The following is a 23,134-nucleotide window of genomic DNA, read 5'->3' on the forward strand; positions in this document are numbered from 1 at the left end:
AGACAGCTCCACCTCAGTCTAAATGGCAACTTTCAACGTTCAGTCGACTCAGAGCCACATGTGAGCTCTCGTGCGAAGGGTTAGGGTCGTAGCACTAGCAATTTGGGCAGTATGCTTTCAAGTGGCTATATCTCTTACACAGTTATTTCAATAATAACCTTCAACCTACTTATATTAAAGCTTAGACTTTGCACATTAATGCAGTATCGACTTTTTTTCTTTCAAATTGAATGTGCAAAAGCTCAGAGCCCGAAGAACAAAAAATGTGTAACTGTCCAAACACTTATGGTCTGGGCTATCTGGTTTACTCTTGTTACTTCAATAAGGGGGGATCCCCTTAACAGAATTAGAGACATTCAGTTCCTGTGTTTTTAATGGTAGGCTGCTGTTTAACTTCTTATTTTTTAAGATTTCAATAAAGAGTCTGATAAGCAGTGTGAAATGTCTGAAATACTCAAGAAATCAGTAACTATATAACTAAATACTTTATGATTTTATGAGTCTTGTACCATTTTTCCTTTTCCAAATTCCGTTAAGAGACCGGTAATACTTTAAAACAGTTCAAGGGGAGTTTCTATTACAGACAGTATTTTCTGTCTTTTCCTTGTCTATAGACTTACCACTTAAATAAATTTTTTAAAAGTCAAAAAGAAGTCTTGCTGCCACTTTGAAGGACACATCTTGCGTTATATTCTCTTTTCTCTTTCCCCCAGTCAGTCACAATAAACCTGAGAGTTGTCTTGTTTAACAGTAATTGAAGCAGTCCTTTGTTATTTATTTAGAATTATAGGCACAATAATGAATAAATTCACAATAAATGAAGAATTTCTGACATCAAATCCATTTCCTGGATGTCAGGTCTAGTTGGAAATAATTCAATATGTTAACGGAAATGGAAAAGTGCAGTAAAAAACAGCAAATTTGACCAAAATAACCGCAATTTACTCTACTGTCTTTCTAAATACACTGGTTGCTTTTCATTGTTATCTCGTCTCATTCTCCCAGACTGAAGGAAAATGCCAAGCAGGACTCCGAAAAAGTCAAGAGCCTCAGCCTCGACCTCCAGAGGAAAGATGACGACACATCGGACCTCAGAGAGAAACTGGCAGACTACAAGAAGCAGATCCAGCAGGTCCAGAAAGAGGTACAGACAGTATTCTTTGAAAACCTAAACCCCATCCGATCTAACGACAAAAGTGAAAACAACCTTTGATAAGAGGTGATTTTTAACTTTTTGTTTTCAGGATGAAGCATAGATATTTATCTTAGTGTGGAGGCGGTGTCTTCACCAAAGTGGTTTCATTTCAAAATGCATCTTCTCTGCGTTTTGGCTTTTCAGTCAAGAAAAGGTGGAATTTTCCAAAAGGATCCCATTTAAAAAAAAAAAAAAAAAAAAAAGTTTAAATTCCAGAGTGGATATATCTGAAAACACAAGCCAATCGCGCAGTTTTGTTTATGCTGTCAGAGAGACACACAATTTTCTCCCGTGACCACTAAAACTACAATAAATAAAAATAAAAGTAAATAAAATAAGTGAAATTCAAGCCACAAACACTAGTTCAGTCATGTATTCTGACCTAAACTGCCGCACCAAGACAATTACAAAATCAGTCACCTTATGTAATGAAATTAAAGGATTTTATTGTATTTTTATGTAAGACCGAGGAAACCTTTCACATAGGAAACCTAAGTGTAGACAGGGCCTAAATGTTGCTAAATGTAGCAGCTGAGTCGGGTTTAATCTTAGGCTACATATACAACTGTAACTGTATCACATCATGTGTCATACTTTAAACTATACTGTGTGCTATTGCACTATTGCACTGTCTCTGTCAGAGTCCCAGTGTCCACTGGAAGTGCTTTAGAAGCAGAGTGTTCCTCAGCCAGCTCATTGCCGTTGTGTTGCAGATATCTTTGGTGTTCACGGCATATTGAATAGATATTAGCTTATTGCTGATATATTGGTGTGAACTGTACGTTAGTCAATGAATACAAGGAATTGCAGAATAGAAATGCCAAACTAGCTTTGTGGTCATTTACAAATGCCGCCAACATACATACGTTTGTCAACCAGAGAGCAGTGACACGTTGATTTTTCAACTGTAAATTGTCCTATTTAAAAATAAATAAGTAAATAAATAAATAAATATATATTTTTTAAATATTGACTGATACATTTTTATCTGATTTTTATTAAAACTCTTGACATCAAAAAGCTTGTATTAGATTAAAATATTGAATAAGTATTTGCAGCTCATTGAGATGAGGTAAAAGACGCTTTCCTTTCCCGCCCTTTGTCCTTCTGTTTTTGCTCCCTCACTACTTACTTGCAAACGAAAAAAATGGTTTTGTTGTTTTGTATATGTGTTAAGACAAAGACAGCAAGTCAGTGGCCAAAAAAAATAGGCATTTAGATACATTTACAAAACAAAAATCATGGTTCAGACACATACGTTTCCCTGGTAAAAATAGTGTGTAAAGATGGGGGAGGGAAGACACGAGCTGCTGCACATGACACACTCTGGTCTCCCACCCACTGGACATTGCTACACCATCTACAATGGGAGGGGATCATCTCCAGCAGTCGTCATGGAACCGAACCATGATGCATATCGTCAATTGCTTGAAGCACTTACGTGATTTAAGCTGTGTTGCGCTCTTTTTCCGGTTTTAATTTTTATTGTATAGTCCAGAAAAAGAATAGTGTTGAGTGTTTAGTTGAAAGCATTGTTATGTGCAAGTTTGAGAAGTTGCATTAAGGGAAAACTGACACAAAAATGCCACATCACTAGATACTAATCGGGCACTGGTATAAACAGCAGACAGACTTTTGCCTAAACATAATGATTATGGGGTTTTTTTTCCTGAAGATTTCGGCCATGAGAGAAGAGGAGAAGGTTTTGAGGCAGAAGCTGGCCGACGTGGAGAAAGCCAAGAAGCAGCTTCAGTCTGACCTTGCCAGCAGAGACAGAACCATTCAGCAACTCAAAGTGGTAAGTGGATGATTTGTCTTTCACTTTTCCGTTAATGAGACTAAATCTCTCAAGGCTTTAGCTCAGTCAGCCCTGAAAATCAGCACCCTCCCCTTGTTGTGTGCCAGTAAGCGATCCATTGGATTTCCCTTCAACTGCCTCATACTGGTTAGGTACATAAGTATTCGGAAACATTTCCGTCATTTTGCCTCTGTACACCACCACGATGGATTTGAAACGAAGCCATCAAGATGTGATTGAATTGCAGACTCTCATCTTTAATTTAAGTGGTTTCACTGTCCGAATACTTATGTACCTAACTATATGTGCCATTTACATGCTCTCTTCATGTCCTCCTCTTTCCCTCTCTTTAGGAACAGTCCTCTGACACCAAGTCCGACCAGACACTGCAGCTCTACCAGAAGTCCTGTAAAGGTATGTGTGTATTTGTGTGTGCTTCAAACTGTTGCAGCCCACTACTGCTCGCTGTCGTATGCTCAGACTTTCTTCTGACTAATTTGTACGAGGTTTCTGGACTGTGTAGCGACTGTCCTTGCCTAAACTCCCACCATAAGTACAGTGTGTGTGTGTTTGTGCTTGTGTTTGTGTGTTTGTGTACGTGCGCTTGCCCTGCGCACTCGCGCCCCATGTGATAACTTCCTCTGCTCACAGCGCCGTGGCTCACCGAGTTATCTTGCCCTCCCATTCATACTCTGCTCGCGTTCAGGGACTTTTACAGTGCGTAATTATCGTCCCCACTCTCTCACAGCAGCAGGTATGTTGCGTAAATGGAGTGTGATGCTGTCACCCTGACCAGATTAGGCTTGGAGCAGGAGAGGGCCACGGTGCAATTTTGTGTCATTTTATGTTTAAATCGGTAAAAAGAGAAGCTATAAAGCTCTGTTTCGTTACTTTATATTCATGTAATAAAATTACAAAAGTCAGTTAGGTGGTAATTTGCATGAGAAATAACGAAAAAGAAAAAAAAAAAAATGTTTTAATAATCATCTGGTTCTAGTGATCAATTTGACCCGGACAGATGTGATCCCTTTGAGCAGTTTCCACTGTATAAGTATGAGGTGCAACATAGGGCATTTCAGGGTTGCTTCCTGGTAATAAAAAAACCAGGGAAAACGCATGCTGGAAAGACCGTGGGTAAAATACTGAACATGCTCTACAGCTGACATTTGACCTTTTTATGCAAAGGCAGTGAAAAGAATACCGCCCCTAGGGACCAACATAGTATATTATTTGTTTTTCTGTGTGGGGGTGGCAGTCTGCATGTAAACCTGTACCTTTTTGTGTGTGGGCGGCTGGGTGTATTTGTGTTGATTTGTAGACCTTGAAGCCAAGCAGCGAGTGATAGAGGACATGCGTTTGGCTCTCACGGAGCAGGAGGAGACACAGGCACAGATGGACGACGTCCTGGAGGAGAAACTTAACCTCATCCAGGAACTCTCCGGTGGTAAGGCACAGGATCTGACAAATCAAAGAGAGAATTTGAAAAAAAATGTGGATTTACTTGCTTTGAATATGGGGGTTTGGCTCATGGACAGCTTAGTCTAATCCTCTTATCCTTGCAAATTGCACAGAAACAAGAATGTTCATAAAAAATATTAAAAATGAACAAAACATTTCAGTTGGATACCAGAGTCAGGTCAAATAGTCAACCAGTCTTGGTTCGCTATGAGGGCAGAAGCACTGGGTACAGAGTGTGAAATATGGCCCACCACAAGAAGATGCACACATGATAGGAGAGCTGGCTAAGATGACTTAGCTGGGCCTTATTTCACTGATCGCATACCAAAGCAGAAAAAAACAGGGGAAAAAGAAACACTCACGCAGAGAAGTGAGGTCACAGGCAGCACGGATAACACCAGGCTACCTGCCATAGCTTCAAGTATTGGTGGACTCTCAAAGGGGTTTTCTATCTCTAATTTTGAGGCTGGATTATTTTGTTAATTTCTTTTTTTAAAGCAAAAGCTTCCCAAAGAACAAATTTTAGTTAAAACAATTAGCTCCGAATTTCCATCTGTAAAAACTGTAAATAGCTAGATTTATAGTGTAACTGGAGACGTAGTCTGTCACTGGAACTAAGACAATAAATCTACAATTGGTCCCACTTACTACACTTGTTTATAAGAGAAAGTTATACTTGTAAATTATATAAATTTATAATGAAAATACTTACCCTAGTCTTTGAATTTAAATACTCAATTTATTGAAACTAGTGATTTCACTGTCTGTTCTCTGGTTTTAACATTTCAGAAGTGGAGAAATTGAAAGGGGTGTTATTACACCAGGACCCTGGAAACGACACACGTCATCTAGTCCTCAGCCCGTCAGATGACCTCAAACTGGCCAAACAGGAGGCTGCACAGGCTCAGGAAAGCTTGAAGGTAATGAGAGGGAAATTATTTTCAAATGTTGTTAGATGGTAGGACCAGAAATGTTAAAAAGATTCCATTCTGACAGGATTATTGATGATTAATAGATCATTTTTGATGAAAAAGCTGATAGATCTATAAATATTTTACCGAGACTGTGTCTGTGAAGATTCTCAGTCGTCCACAAAGTATTTGTACACCCCCTCTGTGAGTTCCTCCCGCGCAGTACTTGAAACAGACTGTCTAATAAAGAGCTTTTTTTTTTTTTTTCAACAAAGAATTACAGTACACAGCTAACTCACCCCGACCACATGGATTTGCTCGCGTTCCTTATATAAGAGCTAGCAAGACTGTCTGTTGTCAGATCGGGGTCACTGGTCTTATGTAGGCAATTGTTGATTACCAGCCTTTTTGTGGATTTAGGCCTTTAGGCTCAAACTAATGAAGCCCCACTGACATCCTTTTAAAAATAATTAAAACATTTAAAAAAAAACCAACCTTTTTTATGTACAGCTGTGTACAGAAAAACACCAGTCCGAACGCAAAAAGTGGCTGGAGGAGAAGCTGTCCCTGATTGGCCAAGCTAAAGAGGCGGAGGACAAGAGGAACCAGGAAATGAGGAAGTTTGCCGAAGACAGAGAACGCTACGCGCGGCAGCAGAGCCAGTTGGTAAGAAGAGAAAGATACGCAAACATTCCGAAACAGTAGCCAAAACACGGAAACATGGCACCATGTTAAAATTAATCTCAAAGCACAGCTGAGCCAAAGTACAACTGCAGCTTAGAAAAAAAAAAGTCCAGTTTAGACTGATGAAAGTCGTCGATGTAGAGCTGATCTTGACAAGCTGAGTCTGACGTCCAAAATGGCCACCATACAGAGGATAAACACTTTTGATTTAGGCAACACCATTATTTTTTCCTCTCAATATCGGTAATGGTCTAAGAATAGCAAAACATTTTTGAATTTATCCAACAGATTTTTTTTTTTTTTTTACATTTTAATGATCATTTTGGCCTCAGTGTTGATCTATAGGGGTCTTTTGTTCTTGTTTTTCAGTTTCTCTTTCTATATCTCACACATACATAATGTACAAAACTAGTATTTCCTCCTATACATTTTGCATGTTCTTTTCCCTTCTTGTCAGGAGTCCCTGTCGTCCCAGCTGGCTGAGAAGGATCAGACCATGGAGAAGTGGAGGAAGGAGAGAGACACCCTGGTAGCTGCTTTGGAGGTCCAGCTACAGAAGCTTCTCTCCAGCCAAGCAGAGAAAGACAAACTCATCCAGCAGCTACGCGAAAATAACACACCGCCACCACAGGAGGTCAGTATAACAACGATGATAGCGGATACAGGGGCCACACACTTTTACATCAGAGAGACTGACCAAGAGAACTCGGGTGAAACATCTTAAAAAGGGGAGATGTTTTTCATTCGCAAAGAGGGGTTTGAAAATGGGGTGGAAGAGGACGGTTAAACAAGGTGGTTTAAGAGACGAGTGACTGTTTCAGGAAATCGATGAACAGTGTTATTTGTTATTTGCGGCATGAGTGTCTCACAGTCACTTAACATCCCTCTTCCGTATTAGTTCCTTAGGCTTCTAATGGATTTTTCAACCCACAGTATTTCCAAGTAGTGCTCTCTTCCTTTTGAAACGTCCTAGCATTTTTCACCTCTGTGCACACTCCAGTTATTTATGTCACAGCAATTGGTTCCCTTCATCTGTCAAGGCAACACACCTGCTGTGACATTACTGATTGGGGTTTAGCCAGAAGTTAAACTTTGCTCAAAGTTTGAACCTGTAGAGAGCAATGCGTCAACAGTTTTCTGCCCCATGTCATTCAGTGCTGGTTTACGCTTTAGGATTTAGTGTATTGGGAGAGCAGAAGCCTAAAGCTGAAAAAGTCTCTCCACCAACATTACTGAAACCCTGCAGAAGGAAGGGAGGGTAGGAAAGGACAGTCCAGGAACCCAGTTTGAAACTAAATTTGACAGAGAGAGGGACAGATAAAGATAAATAAGAATTACTTGCAATTGGTCTCTGTATTCCTTCTGTAATGTTACACAGTGGAGGAGTGCACTTGGATTATTTCAGTTTTGTCACCCTTTTGAGCACATTACTGAGCTTTGGGTCACTGCTTTGTCTAGTTCCGTCTTGCTTTTTCTTTCCTTCTCTGGTAAATTGTTACCTTTCAGTATTTTGCACTTTGATCTCTCGCATTTTGTCCTCACTGAGCTTTTGTAATTTCTTTCAGTATGACTAGACGGCTTCCTCGAGATAACTACAGAACAGACAGTGTGAAGGGCAGGCTGTAATGCTTCACCAAATCAAATTGATGCCAGGCTGAGTGTCTGATATGGCTGTATTGATTTAAAAACCTGTATCATGCTAAATTTGGGAGAGAATTGCGTATCTGTATTGGAAAAGCCACAAATGATATGAAGGAAACTCGATAAGCGTGACAGAGCGCAAAGCCTGCCAGAGCAGGGAAATATCCAAGCTGCAGTGCTAATCATACAAGGATAACTAAGAGCGTTGTTTTGTATTATTATTATTATTATTATTATTATTATTATCAGCAAATACAATTTAATTAGGATGCAGTCATGGTCTTCAAAATTCACTCCAAATCTGAAGGATATTTTGAACCGGATTTATGCACAGATTTCATTTTGCAACCAGTGGTTAACAGGGGTACGTTATCACACTCCATAATAATTCGTAGTGAATATTCATTATTTAGACACAGCTGGGTTAAATTGTGTTGAACGTTGGCTACCTTACTATATATGTCTGTTGAATTACACAATGTAGAAGGTTTTTTCTTTTACTCTTTCTGTACCTTTTTAATACAATGTAGTCCAACGCAGACAAACCAGCATCTATTAGGACTATATACTGAACTTTAATACTTCCTGTATTTTGCCCAAAGCAACGGATGTTGATAAACTATCAAGTACCAAAAGTTGGCACTGAATGCACTTTCAGATTCTCAGTCTAGTGCAGGTTTTTAATTAATTTTTGTACTGTGGAGACAAAATTGTTCCGCAACTGTTTGTCTTGAGACAAAATTAAACTGAAGGTTTTTGGCAAAAAAAATATGTTTATATTCAGCAGAGTAAATTATTGAAAAAAACACTATTGTTTCGACTTGACACTGAATTGTGGGTATCAAATTGGCAGGATTGAAACAATTCCAAACAATACCTAGCTGTGGCTCCTGTGGCCTCAAAAATGACCAATTAATCAACGCCTTTCTGACACAGCCATAACAAAACCTGAACATTATAAGCTTTATAAAATGGATTCTACTGCAGGACTGTTGTATTGGCTTGCATTAGATTGGTAACTCAGTATTTTATCCCAGCATCACAGGTTCAGTGCCAGAAGGTAATGTGATTTGTGATGAGGCATATTCTCTGAACCGACCAAACTTTTGCCCATGTCCATCTGAGAAGGGCTAATGTTATGTGTTCAGACCCCTCAAAGTCTGATAGATATACAGTAGAGTTGTCATTTTGTTCCTACATTTCTTGTTTAATTTCAATTCATTTCAGCCACGCATCACTCCATGCCAACACTGCATTTTGCTCCAGGATCATTCCGTTGTCTGTCAAATCTAATGCATTTCATTTTCACAGGGTGAGATGAGGGTCACGGACCACAGTAACGGTGCAACGGGGGAGAACATTTCATCGACAGAAAAAAATCTTAAGTGTCCTTAAACTTCCTGTTACAGTGTGGTGTCGGCGGTGTCGGCGTGGCAGAGCTGCAGGCTGCTCTGTGTGAGAGGGAGGCAGACATCCAGCGACTGAAGGAAGAGCTCAAGGCCTCGGCAGCCAGACAGGAGGACACAGTCACACAGGTCGGTCTCGGAGGAATACTCCATCCCAGATAAGATCTGCTTAGTGTCAAATTAGCACCCCTGCTTGATTGAGAGGTGGCTAGTTAAATCTTTGTGGTTTCATCCTTCACAAAGAATAGCAGCGGTGGTCATCTGAATTTATGTCGATAAGAATGGATTTCAATACTGACGTTTTCCTGGTGTTTCAAAAACAGTGCAAGTTTTTAGGAGTTTTCACACCCAAGTGTATCAGAATGATTATAATTTCTTTTCTATTTTAAGCAAACACGAGCTTAAAATCCTGTATCCTTATAAAGGGTTGTATCAAAACTTTGACATACTGTGTTGTGGATTTAACAGCATTTGTACGTGACAGATCCTCAGCTCCACAAAACGTGTAGGATAGTGTTCTTCGTTATCTGTATGGCTTTGTCGACTTGTTGCACCTGGCAGATAAATTTATTCATCCATTTATGAACATGTTTTATTGATATTATACTTGTAATCATGATTCCCATTATTTTAAAAATCCCTATTCTGCCCTACGACAGACTAAAAGCAACGAGAGCCCTGCTACATTGGTAGGGAAACCCCAGAGTGAAACCATCATCAGGAACTCTGGAGGAAGAAGGGATACCAGAGCGTCAGTCAGCAGTCAAGTAAGTTAATGAGATGACATTAATATGGAAAAGAGCGGTCTGTAGTATATGTTATGAAGCAAGTCAAAGCCTTATTTTGGGTTTGCAGAGACAAGTCGAACACACGAAGCGGCCTTTAACCTCAAAATCATGTGTGGTCCCACAGGGCTCAGCTGGCTGTCCATCAGTGCTGGACTCCTCTGAGATTTCCACAGAAAATGGCAGGACGAGCCGCTTCCCCCGGCCGGAGCTGGAAATCTCCTTCAGCCCTCTGCAGCCGAACCGCATGGCTCTGCGACGCCAGGGAGAGGAGAGCGCTGTCACTGTCAAAATCACCCGCTCAGCACGCAAGAGAAAGAGCGGCGAGATGGAGAAGGTAGGAACCAATCAAACAAAAGCAGCTGGTCCACACATTCAGCAGGTGTTCAGACATTTTTCATATTCAAACTAAGACATCATTCTAAATGTCTAATTAGTTAATTCATCGGTGTGGGACTACAAGTTTTGATTTGATTCAATATGCTCATGTCTTTTGCTCTTTTATGGTAAGTTTCCTACTATAAATACAAGTGTTCCAAAAAATACAAAAAATGTGCTTGAGAAAACATCCCACTCTATGAAACTACTTTTGTACACCATGTTTGCCTCTAGGTTTCCTAAAAATAAATCCTCCCTAGATAACAAAAAAAAAAAAAACAACCAACAACTGTGCAACATGAACCTCAGAGAGGGGCTTTTTTTTTCTCCAGTCTTTTTCAGAGATGATTCTTTTTTCACAGGTTACATGGAGAAAATGTCACCATGAAACCTTTCCCTCAGCCCCTATTATTCTAGTGCTGGTAGTGCAGGATTCTTTTAACAGTCACTTCTGATAACGGAGCAACATCAGTTGAAATGGCATTTTTAACTTTGGCATTTCTACATCGGTATGTAGCAAACTCAAACAACGGCGATTTGCAATGCGGTTGGCATTTCCCGTAAATATGTTAGCGCTTGTTTTGAAATAATACAGTGGTATACTGTATGAACCGCAGGTGTTAAAAATACCTGCAATGAGATTGCCACTGTGTGCAAACCATGTGATTGCAATATCTTTGGATTTGACACCAGCAGGAGACCCTCGTTTCACGAAATCTTTCTCTGTTCCCCTTTCTGTGTGTTTTAATATCCAGTGTTTCACAACTAAGCTTATAGAGGTAAAAATAAGGTTGAATGATTCTGGTCAAAACTATTTTTCTTTCTAATTTTCTCCCACGATTCTCTGGGACACAATTTTTATGATGAAGAAATATTGTTTTCATGTGGATAGTACACACAATATGATCAATAGCTAATGGTGGGGTCCCGGCATTTTTTTTCTCCACTTGAGAAAAAAATGTAATGTTTCAGGTGGTTGTACCAATCCACAGTTTTGATTGCAAAGTAATGCAGGTGCTTTTGACTGTCATCAACGTATTAGATTCAGGTTTAAGACTGTGGAGTGCAGTTTTATGGTGTTTTTTGAGCTGGCGATATACGAATACATTTATTTATTACCTTTTCACCATCGCTGGGTTCCAGAACATTTTTGTTTTTCCTAAAAAGCCTCTTGTTGTGTTGCATTTTACTCAAACACTTAGTTTTATTTTCATCAGAGTCCTTCCCCTCTCTCCCCGTGCAGTTAGTAATCTGCAGCAGTGCACATTTGTCAATTGTTGATGCAGCTTAGAGAGAAATTAGGAGCATTAGTTTTGATGCAGTGGATCTCCACGCTAATACAAACATGGGGGAATTTTTGTCTCATAAAAATGAGATCACGGAGAGACCAGAATTGAGATTGAATTTTGCTTAATTGTGTAGCCCCAGATGAAAGGGTAAAAAAAAAAAGGAACAAATCAGTTTTTCCAAGTGAGAAGCTGCACTTAGGTTAATTTGTTTCTTTCGACAAATGCAAGGGAAGTGGGGTAATGTCTACTTTTGACTCCCAAAGGCGTGTGACACATGCAAATGCTGATACGAGCGCATGTATAAACATATACACAAGTCAGAGAGAAACATGCATTTTACCGTGGAAAGCCAATGAAATTTACACATACAATATATTTAAAAAAAAAAAAAAAAAAAGTGTACGAAAAGAAGGAAATGTCGACTCAAACCCACCAAAATTAAGTGGTCATTCCTATTTTGAACATTTGAACAGCAGAATATTTCAGGGCTTTGTTGAAACTTCTCATAAAAAACTGACACTCTTAAATCATCATAGATAGAATATTATATGTGACCAACGCATGCACCTTACATAATCAATATTCGTTCCTGAATCTTTGCCAACCTCAATAGGTGGAGGAAGAAAACTCGTTCTTAATTGTGCAACTAAAGGCCTTTGACCTCTAAATAACGAAGATATAATAATTGATTCAAGGCCATATTTTTCTTTAATATGCATATACAGTATGTCCTTAATTTGGATTTTGACTGTGTATTTTTTTAAGCTATTGTTGTTCAAACGTGTATAAAAGCTCAGTTTTAGTGGTGTTAACATTACACCACAAGTTATTCCTATAGATGTAATGCATACAGTATAGATAGTAAAAACACTCATATTCATGTACCCACCACATATGGGTGAGAGAAAACTATCTCATTAATCATACATACCTCTTGCAAGGAGAAACACGCAGACTCCCACTTTATTGATGGCACATGTATACACACACACTAACATACACACTCCCTCCAGAGTACACATTAAAAAGGCATCCCGCCCAGAGAAACACGGGGCGGATACAGTTAACTTTTCACATCGCTGTTCCTCACTCACTTCCTGCAAAGATTAACGCTGGTTACAGCTTGCACGACTCCTGTTTCAGAAATCATTCACTATTTTCTGTTTCTTTTTTTCTCAGCTTGAAAGCACATCGTGTCTACGTTTGAACAGATGCCAAAAATACGATTCCTGTTGATAGAAGTAAAGCACAAGATTGCACACGGGCAACACTAAGTTTACACTATAATTTCTACTCATTATTTCTTCTCATTAAATGTATTCTTCAGAATGTTAAATTTCTAAATAGGAAAAACCGCTTTGCTTAACTTGCTGCAACTTCAACCTGACTTCGGATAAGTGGCGGATGGATGGATGGATGGATGGATGGATGGATGGATGGATGGATGGATGGATGGATGAAAAGCGAGGTATCAAAATAGCAGATGAGAAATATAAACCAGTCAATGTTTTCCTGCTGCCTCTTTCATTTTGTTCTCTATATTGGGAATATTGTAAATCATCTGTAAAGTTTCCCACTCCATGTTTCCAAAAATAGCTACATTAAAGCGTTCTCGCTGGGACGGTAACATTTATAAATCATCATTATTGCAATTCTACAGTCTTGGCTGCTTGTTGCTCCTCATGTAAACACTAAATTCCCCCTTGTTTCCACATAATCCCAAGTGGCGGGGTTTTTTTTGGAGGTGCTGATATATTCTGAGTGCTGCGGCAAGAAACTACATTTTTATCAGTAATTCAGACTTGCACGTGCTCAGTGTTTTAAGTTTACCACTGATATTGTTACTAAAGCAGCAACAGCAGTGTAGGCTTTTCACTGAAGTAGCCAATTTTGCGCATGGCGAACCAGAATAACATAATTATGATAATATAAAGGTAATTTCAGAAGGAAAAATAAAGGAGACTGATTTACTTGATGGTCACGGTTGAGATGAACTTGATGGGTGTAGCAGCTTTCTGCATTATTTCCCTTCAGACCCTTATGTAGGTCGGCAATGGTTGCGGATGGCAGCAGGTCCCTCGATAGCAAGACACTGCTCTGTACATTTGCAATCGGCATTTTTCAAGAGAGTGCTATTATAACTACATGCTCGGCTTTGAGGGCTCCGGATTTAAGGGAGATTTAGTTTTTATCCATGGAAAAATATAATGGAGGTCATGCTAGGTTAAGTCACCAACCCGTTTTGTTCCACAAGTAAACTGTTATTGCTACAAAATGCTGTCAAACTTGCCCTCTGTAGCAGTACATAAAGTATGACGACTTTCACACTTAGGAAAGCAAATGAGGCTTAGGGTAGAGAGGGCACAGAAGCTGTCAGTCTAGGGGTAAATAATGCTACATATCTTTTTAAATAAACTGACAACACTAGTTTGCACATTAAAGTGAATGAATATGAAAGATGGGCATCTTAAGTGCAGCAGTCAGCTAATGTTGCCTTGGTAATTTTGTGAATGAAAATAAACGAAAGTGTTATTACTTCTTTTATTTAAATCTTCTTGAGACCCACTTTTCCCAGAGGCACCTTAACACTGCAGTCATTTTCATTCCACGGAGCGCGCACCTCGCCGAATAAAAGATGGAGATCGTTTTGTTGATGGCACCAAGAGGAGGCTATTCAGAAACGGAATGAGCCAACTTTGTGATGCAGCAACTTGAGACATGTTGCTCAGTTAAGTGTTTTTGATTAACAGTTTGAAAAGCAGAGGGAAGAGAAGGAGTCTTCACGTAAGAAAATTTTGCAATACTAGTGCTGAGACAATATCCGAGCTCCCAATACTGAAACAATTCTTTTTTTGATTCCTTTACTCTATGGAACATGTTTTTGTACAAAACCCTTTTTCTTAAATCTTAAATGTTGTCTTAACCACAAGCAGCTGCACAGAATCTAAATAAAACTCTAAAATCTGCAAAAGTATGATTTAAATCTATAGATACCTAATTAAAGAACAGTTAAACAATACAACCGTGTAATCGAGACAGTTTTTGAAACCTGGGGCCGCGGACACATTTTGATCGATACAAACAAAATGTGTCGGGTTAGAATTGAGTTAATATTTGTGCACCAAACGTATAGTTGCAAAGACTGTTCACTTATAGTTTAGTTTTTATTATCCTTTTCTTACGTTTAGTATAGTGATTTTGTTTTAAGGCGGTACTGAAGAGAAATGCATTTTAGGAACGGAATGGGTCTGTCTCGTAATACAATGAGGAGTACAGCCACTCTTACTGGATCATAGGAAAACGATAAAAAGAACAGTAATTTAAATCATTTTATGAGTGTGCCAAACCTGTAGTCGGCTCTGTTTTTCAGAATTTTGACAGCTCCTCAAAAGTCTTAGTGCAGGGAGAAGGAGGACACCCGTGCTGTGTTTTTTCATTGTGCCCAAATGCTCTGACAGAAGCGCATTAGCTGGAACATATTAGGCCATGTTCATGGAACTGGGCTCTTCTGACTCAGTCTCCGTGTGCTCTGATGGTATGATGTCATTTTCTCCTTTTGATACCGGCAGCGTGAGTATTTATACAGGGGTGAAAGCTCTGTGATGAAACCCCTAAGTAATTCCATAAATGACTGCTGTCCAGCTGACTGAGCTGGGTTCAAGAGAGGGAACTGGAACAGAAACGGGGGGGAAGGGGGGTGTAATGAAAAGCCCACAAAAAGACGTAGGTGTTTGTGTTGGGGAAGGGATCTGCAGCTCATTTAAACTGCTGTGACGTTACATCAGATGTTTTTCTTAGGATATGGGGCACTTCAGTCACCTTTTTATGAACATGAACACACCTTTAAAAAGGCTGTAAAAACAGACTGAGACGGGAAGATGGGAGAACCAAACGCAGACAAATTCTCTGTGGGTATAAAGATTTTATTTTAATTTATTTATTGGTCCAAAACTGTACGACAATTACATAAAAACCTTTTGCATGTAAAAGCCCACGTTTCAAGACTGCTCCAAGTGAGTCTCCAAACAATGAAAGTAAAGGAAATGCTCAAATTGGGAGAAAAATCAATTAAGCAACATAGAGACTGTCTGTCTTATTTTATTTTGTTTTGTGTACACTTTGTTCTCTAAATAGTACCTCTATCAAGTCTGCTGCAATGACCCAGTTTCCAGTTGGAAAGCACAGGAGTCAACCTTGTCTGAATATATGCAAAAATGAAAGGGGTTTGAACTGTCAAAGGCCCGAGGGTCATGAGAGTTTTAACACATCCATGTCCCTGCCAGCCTTCACATAGTAGCAGGCCCAAAAAAAGAAGGCGAAAGTAATGTTTGCACCCACCAGGACAAAAAGGGAGAGAACAAGGTATAGAGAAAAAAAGGGTGAAGGCGAGTTTCAAGCCAAGAGAGAAATGGGCCAAAATAAATTGAGAAAAAAGAGTTCAGAGGGAGGTTGAGGCAGCATAGAAAGAAGAAATTGAGATTAGTTGAGGGTTAGAGGAAAGAAATATCAGCCAGGGAGGAAGAAAGTGAATTGAAAGAGAGACATGACAGGGGAAAGACGGATGAAAAAAGACAGTGGAGGGAATACAGCAGTGGAGTGGAGAAGAGGTTAGGAGGAAAAGGGGAGAAAGTAGGGGAGATAAAAGTGGCAAGCAAGCAGAGTTGAAACAGAGATGGCAGGGGAAGGACCGTGAGTAGGGTGGTTGGAAAGGAGCAGACAGAATAAAAATCAATGGAGGTGGGGAAAAAGAGAGCAGAAGAAGCTGAATTGGCAGTGACAGTTGCTGCTGAGAGCTTACATCTGAGCGAAGTCTAGCTGCACAGCCTGTACTTAACATACACGTCCATTAGCATGACATCTCCGTCATGACTCCGCTTTATCACACACATTTTGAAATGAAAATGTGTGTACTTACCGTACCAATGGAAACACACCAACTTGTCTTATCGTCAGCAGACAATATAGCCTGCAATTACCGACTCAGACACACGGTGCAATGTGTTTAAGTTGCTGTACCATTACGGAAAAGGACATAGGATGTATGAATGAACATGTAGATACTCAGGCACAAACCCAACAAACATGACAATCCCTCAACTTATTGCTCTCTCACATAATTATAAACACTTTAAAGTTACATTGCCTATAGTTATTGCACTATAGAAAACCTCACAAAATATAAAGTCTGCAGATATGTTGGCTGTTTGCGTCATTACACAAAACCACACAGTAAAAAGTGACACAGCCTATACTTACTGAAAGTTACTGTCCCCATTCACACAGCTAGCTCTCACTGCCCCTCTCCAGTTACACAGCCTCTAATAGAGGCTTTCAAGTTCCATCACAAAACTCTTACCAACTACGTCAGGCCCACTGGAGAAACACGTAGCTGCGTGGAAATAACGGCTAAATATATACTTTAACAGCCAGACAGGACAAAATCACTATTCTGGTGGGTTAAGATTTACCCAAGAAGGTCTTGTATTTGGAAATTTTACTTGCGTCACGAGATGTGGTCGAGCACTTTAACAGAATAAGTAAGAAACCCCCCCCGGAATCATGCTAAAATTACTCTGAGTAGGTAAGTGTGAAATAAGAGCATGATTGTTAGTTTAACATTTAACTGTTCCTGATTTTGGAAAAGAACATTCATGACATTTTTAAATCCCCATTAAGTGATATTTTCTATATTTGCATAGATTCAAGTGGCGCAGTGTAATGTGAAAGGATCACTTTGCCTGGGGAAACCCTGATTAATAACTCTCAAGTGCATGCTACTTGCCCCCAGCACCAAAGGGTAGGCAGATAAAGTTAGTGTTGAAGAAAGAGGAACATCTAGCAGCTACCTAGTCAGGAGTTGGTGGAGACTGATTGATTGATCATATGGACAAACATTACTCCAAACAACTGACAATGCGACTTTCTATCTGCTCAATGTGTAGCTATTCTATTGTTAGCAGGTTAGCATATACAATTTGAGGAAAATGGCGTATAAGGGCTTCGTGTCTCTTTGTCATGAAGTCTCTCTGTCCCTTAGTGGTGAAAAATGGCTTGCTGCAGTTGTAAAATGTCTCAGAATCTGCACACTACTACAAATAATGTTGTTGTTGTTGTTGTTGTTGGGGAAACCTCTGTGTTTCCTGAAATACATTTCCTACCCCATGTAAGAATGACCAAATCGCATAGATTGAAAGCACAAGAATTATTTACAAGACCCTCATAAAAATAAAAATCACATATTTTTATGTAGTTCTTTGGAAGCTGGGAGTTATGTTTATTGCATTAAGCTACTGCATTAAGCCAATGTTACTTAAGGGTGTGAGACGAGCAAGTTGTTCGCCAGAGGGCATTTTAGATCATCCCAAAATGACCCGTAGATCATATCTTGGTCTCATCCCCTCGCTCCGTCTCTTTCCTACGGGTCTGGCTGCCAGCAGGATCTTGGCCTATCCTTGATCCAGCTGAGAGTCAGCAGGAGCACAGGCAGAAAGCAGCTTCACCAGTGATTAATGGGACAACGCTTAATAGAGCCTCACAAAGGTCAGGGAGAGAGCGAGAGTCAGAGAACGGACAGACAGACAGTGAGGTCCTCAGAGCTTTCAGCCAGAATTGCAGATTTGCATTTTTCAGGTTAAATTAAAACAAAAACCCATCCACCCTGCTCCATTTCGCTCTTTAGCTCTTCATAAATTGAATGGAGTGGGTGACAGTGAGTATTTATGGTTTGTGATATAATCCTTAATAATCCTTCCATACAGGCTTTCATCTGAGATCCGAATTTTGACCAAGGTAGAGTTAAAATTAAAAGTGCTTCAGTTATATCTGAAGCACTTTTACATGCAAACAACATTTATTCTCGACCTTCTCATTTAAGATGAGAAATTTGTAGGAGAGCTCTCTTCAGTTATAAGTAGGTTAGTGTGGAGTCTTTTAATAAGGAAAAACATCCTTCAAATGAAGTCCGAGAACTCAAGCATGCCTCCTCTGCTCTGTCAAGTTACACTAAATCGGTAGAGCTTTAAATCAAAAAGATAATTAACTCCCGTGGTTTTGGGAGCACAGTTATGTTTTTTCAGTAAAGTCGAGAATGAAAAAAAGCAACACCAGCACATAAATCTTTTAACAATGCTTCCACTGCTTCCATTTCGGTTTTATGTGTTTTCTTCTTTCAGTATGCTCCTGGTGATGTCTAAATAACAAAGTTTTGTGGCTTCTTCACAGAAGCGAGGTGTACACACGCATATACACATAAAATGACAAACAAGGATGTAAACGCATACCGTAGGACCATATGTAGTAACGTCCTCCATCTTTGACCCCAAATTTACCCTCTGTGCACAACACAGACTTTAAACGAGTAATATGCATCTCAGAACACACATGAGAGAGCCTATGGGGTTTGAACATTAAACATGAATGCAGCAGGGAGTAGTGGGACGCTTGGGGTCCAACGGAGCCTGTTTAAGGGACTCTGTACCCCATGGGGGTGCCATGCACTTTATATCAAATCCCATCAGGAGCCTGAACTATATAAACTTTTAATGCTTCCTTTTAAAATTATATGAAACATTAAACCACGTCAGTTGCTTCCATCTCATTAGTGTCTGAATAAGTCAAAGTAAACACAGAGTGTAACTGAAAAGTAGGGCTGCAGTCAAAGAAAATCTTGGTCAACTGAAATCGTACCTACTCTTCGACCAGTTGTGGGGGAAAATCAATCTGCACGTTATCTCTTAACTAAATCGGTCACACTGCACTACCTGGTAGCCTTATTAGCCTAAATGAACTATAAAGGAACACAAAAAGCTAGTATTTGCAGATAATTCAATTTCTCTAACCAAATTATTTTATACTGAAATGATAACAGGCTCCCCATTTCATATGATTTCCGAAAATAGATCTAAGAAGAGGAAATTCTTTCTTTTTTTTTTCATTAGAAGATATGCCATGTTGGTATTTTCAGATTTCAGATCAGGGAGCTATTTTCTGACATTGCCACTATACTAGTGTACTATTTTAATTTTCATGCATTGTGTTTTCTTATTCAAGTCCTGGTAGCTCTTTAAAGTTGAATGGTAGAGAATTGGTAAGCAAAACATTATATTGGCTCACAGCACTGCCACAGGAAACCTCAAACATGGCTCCAGTCAACAATTTGATCATCTCTCTAAGTCAGTAGTCTTACAGTTCATTACAGACTCGTTTTTAACCAAGTTGTTTCTTTTCTAAAGTCTCACATTTTCAGGAGGAGTAAACGACGAACACCACATGAGGTACCTTTTTTTTCTTTTTTTTTTTCTTTTACTAAACAGCATCACGTTTTCATCCTTCCAAACTCATAGACAGACAAACATTCCTCATCACAATCATCCTCATCATCATTTGCCACATTAGCATAGTTTTCACTTCTGCACCAAATAATGCAGTGCGACCAAATGACTTATTCATCATGAGCATGTTACACCATTTGGTAAAGAATATTATACAACAAGTTCTAGCGCTGTGGCAGAATAAGTGTAAACATGAACAGAGAGGGATTCTGACCAGAAGGCTGCTGGCCCTGATGAAAAAGCAATGAGAGGACCCTTTTCTCAAGAGACACTGAGACACGGTTAAAGGACAGCAACACTGACACTGTTGTTGTCCTTCAACAGCGTTTTTCACCTCCAGTTTCTTCACTGGCTCCCGGGCCAACTGTAGATGCAGGAATGAATAAGTACCAGTCGCAATGCGATCCAGAAAACCGCATGTTATTTCAGCCTTCCCTGCATCACTAAAGATTTGAAAACAGATGGTGTAACTTTTCTTAGCTCTCTCTCCTGAGCTTTACAGTTAGGCTACATTTACATGCGCATAATCTGATTATGGCCAACAATCGGAGTAAGGCATCACACCAATGAGGATGTCTACACTCGTCGCTTGTTGGAGCGTTCCATTAATTTACTCCTTTCCAGGCCACAGCGCAAAGTGTGACTAATGCCTGAAGACGCTCCCCTCACATTATGTTGCAGTGTCACAGATTCCCTCCTGCATTCAACCTCAGAAACAAATTTCTTCCATGATACTAATGTGGTATAACCTTGTGGTACAGGAAAGGGCTGCAACATGGGTGGGAGCCTGTCGGACTCAGTACAAAAGTTGGGGCAGTGAGCTATAGGATTGTGGTTTTCATGGTCACCAGGAGATATGATTTCACGTATATAAGTAAGAGACTGTGTTATTGTTGGGCTCAACCATGCATGGAAATATATGGTTGAACAAGATCTTTAAACTCCACTAGTGTCAATTCTGTATTGGGGGGGGGGTCATATATTTATTTACTTTGAGGAGTTAGGTGAATAGTGAATGAAAATGTAAGAAGAAACTTGAAAATGTCAAAATTTGGAGGAAAAAAAAAGACAACATGGCACACAGCAGTGGCTCTAACACAAGCACAAGGGGTTACTTTTTACTTGTTTTTCCCTGAAAAATAATTTTCAGTAAAAAGTATCAGAACTTTCTAAGCATGTGCCATTTAGCAGCTGGATTACCGTGCTTTTATTTCTGCTTTTATCACACGATCACTTGATTGTTGGCGTGTATGAAAATGCAGCAACTGAGGGCAGATTTGGTATCTTAAGTCTTCCCTCCATTTCCTCTGTAAACAGCTTTTCTTTCTCTTTTCGCTTCCTACTCACCAGGGAGTATTTGGAGAAAAACAATTAAGTAGAGCTTTGGCTTGACTCTTGATGTCTTTTGGGAGAGTAAAGTCTAGCTATAGCCTGTTCCCCCCTCCTACAGGGAGGTCAGAGTTTAGGTTGAGCCACAGGGCAGTGCTCCTGGAAATTATTGGGATTCAGTTCCTTGTTCAAGGACACTTGAGCAGATAAGTTGGGGTCGAAGTGTAAAATCATTATTACAGGGTTGCTTGTATGACCACAGCCTTGCACTGCTCCCAGCTGAGTGTGGCGTCCCTACTGGAATTACTTCTTCTTGTACGACCGCACTTATAAAAATGTATTTATTACTGTTCTTATTGAAAAAATTATTTCATAAAACTTCTCAGCTTCTGCTTCATGACATTGTTGATCTTTGCATATTACTTTCATCAAATGGTCGAAATGAGTGTTAGTCTGTCCCGTTCTAGTGTTAAACACTTACATTTTCTAAAGTTAGGACATAGTTTCCTGGAAAATCACGTTGAGCCTGATGCACCGGCGATCCACAAATATCAGTTTAGTTGTTTCAGTTGTATCGGCATCAGCCATTATCTCAGCAAAAATATAGGCTGCATTGTTACCTATTTATTTTTTTAAATTCAGGTTTAACAATTGAATAAACCCTAATTAGAATTATTTTCAAACTCTGCTGCTTATAATATGAAAACACGTCTCTCTTCCAGCTTCATGCTTCTAAAACATTGTTAAATGCAAAGTAGATGCTTCCAGTCTTCTTGCCAATCGTCTTGTTTTTTTAAATTAAGTATATTATCAAAATCAATGGAATAATTTAAATTTAATTGCTACCTCTTCAGCAGAGTGCTCGTATTTCATCCATGCGACACCCAGGCAGGCGGTTTCATGGTAAAGTGGGTTCTCCTCCGTTGGGTTCCATCTGTGGCCAGTGACCCAGCTGTGATGCAGCAGCCGATTTCATCTGCCATCCAAACTCCTGCACCGTTCAGTTTTTCACATGTAAACTGGCACAACGTGAACACAATAACCTCTTACCAGTTTTCTCTTCCGTCTTTCTTCCATTTTTCTGTCTCTCCACTTTCTGCTCTTCAGCCTCTTTTCATTCGTTCCTCCAGCTCTCCATCCTCCTCTCCCTGCCTGGCATGAAGCCTCATCTGCCCCAGCCAGCCACGTCTGTCTGTTCAACAGATGAGTTCTTAATGATTTATTGATGATGGTTAGGCTTTTCTTTAGAGGAGACATCGCCGCTGTCCCAGAAAATCTTTCACTGAATTTTTAGCTTTTATGATTTTGATGATTTGAGTTTTTCGTGGCCCTGTCAACAGAAGCGCTGTGCACTGTTGAGTCGATCTGTAATACACACTGAAATACTGTACTATATACAGTAACTTCTTTTCTTACACTAGAACCTGTGGTCTAAGCCTTTTCTTTTTTCTGTATTCTAGTCTTCCAAATCACAGGGATCGTATTTAGAGTCTGAGATAATGTCTGTTATATTATTGGCTTGTATTAGCTTATTGCAGAAATATCTGTATTGCGCATGTGTCGACCGAAAAAGTCCCAAGAAACTGCAGTACAGAAGGTCATTTAGAAACAGTGTCCCTACTTTTGTTTGAGCTGGTGCTATTATCAAAACGATACCTTTGCTGACACCCAGGTTGAGGGAATATGAACGTTTTCGTTATTTAACAGATGAATCCAAAGTTCTCAAATGTTAAACACTGGGGAATTAGAGTCTTCTAATTCTAGCTAGTCACCTTCCGCTGGGAGCACATCTCTTCCTCTCACTATCGTCTGCATCTTTCTTCGGCCCCAGTCTTGATTCACATTATCCTACGTCTCATTTACTTTTTTCACGGCCTCCCTCTATCAACTCATCTATCTCTCTCTCACTCACTCTCTCTCACACTCTCAC

General features: G+C 39.7%; 1 protein-coding gene across 2 annotated transcripts in view; it reads left to right on the plus strand.

Moving 5' to 3' along the window:
* LOC120796425 (kinesin-like protein KIF20B) overlaps positions 1-23,134 on the plus strand; it is a 47,587-nt gene that overhangs the window by 15,785 nt on the left and 8,668 nt on the right. The window contains exons 21-31 of one of the 2 annotated variants that reach the window (XM_040139259.1): positions 1,006-1,144; positions 2,871-2,993; positions 3,347-3,407; positions 4,312-4,437; positions 5,241-5,371; positions 5,873-6,028; positions 6,504-6,680; positions 9,097-9,222; positions 9,753-9,860; positions 10,006-10,215; positions 12,725-12,817. In XM_040139259.1, the coding sequence (XP_039995193.1) occupies positions 1,006-1,144; positions 2,871-2,993; positions 3,347-3,407; positions 4,312-4,437; positions 5,241-5,371; positions 5,873-6,028; positions 6,504-6,680; positions 9,097-9,222; positions 9,753-9,860; positions 10,006-10,215; positions 12,725-12,781 (1,414 nt within the window). In that variant the 3' untranslated portion in view covers positions 12,782-12,817. Of the gene's footprint in view, positions 1-1,005; positions 1,145-2,870; positions 2,994-3,346; positions 3,408-4,311; positions 4,438-5,240; positions 5,372-5,872; positions 6,029-6,503; positions 6,681-9,096; positions 9,223-9,752; positions 9,861-10,005; positions 10,216-12,724; positions 12,818-23,134 lie in introns of those variants that run through there. The other variant, XM_040139257.1, reaches the window with a different exon arrangement.

Source organism: Xiphias gladius, chromosome 11 (genome assembly GCF_016859285.1).
Source record: "Xiphias gladius isolate SHS-SW01 ecotype Sanya breed wild chromosome 11, ASM1685928v1, whole genome shotgun sequence".
Taxonomy (NCBI): Eukaryota; Metazoa; Chordata; class Actinopteri; order Istiophoriformes; family Xiphiidae; genus Xiphias; species Xiphias gladius.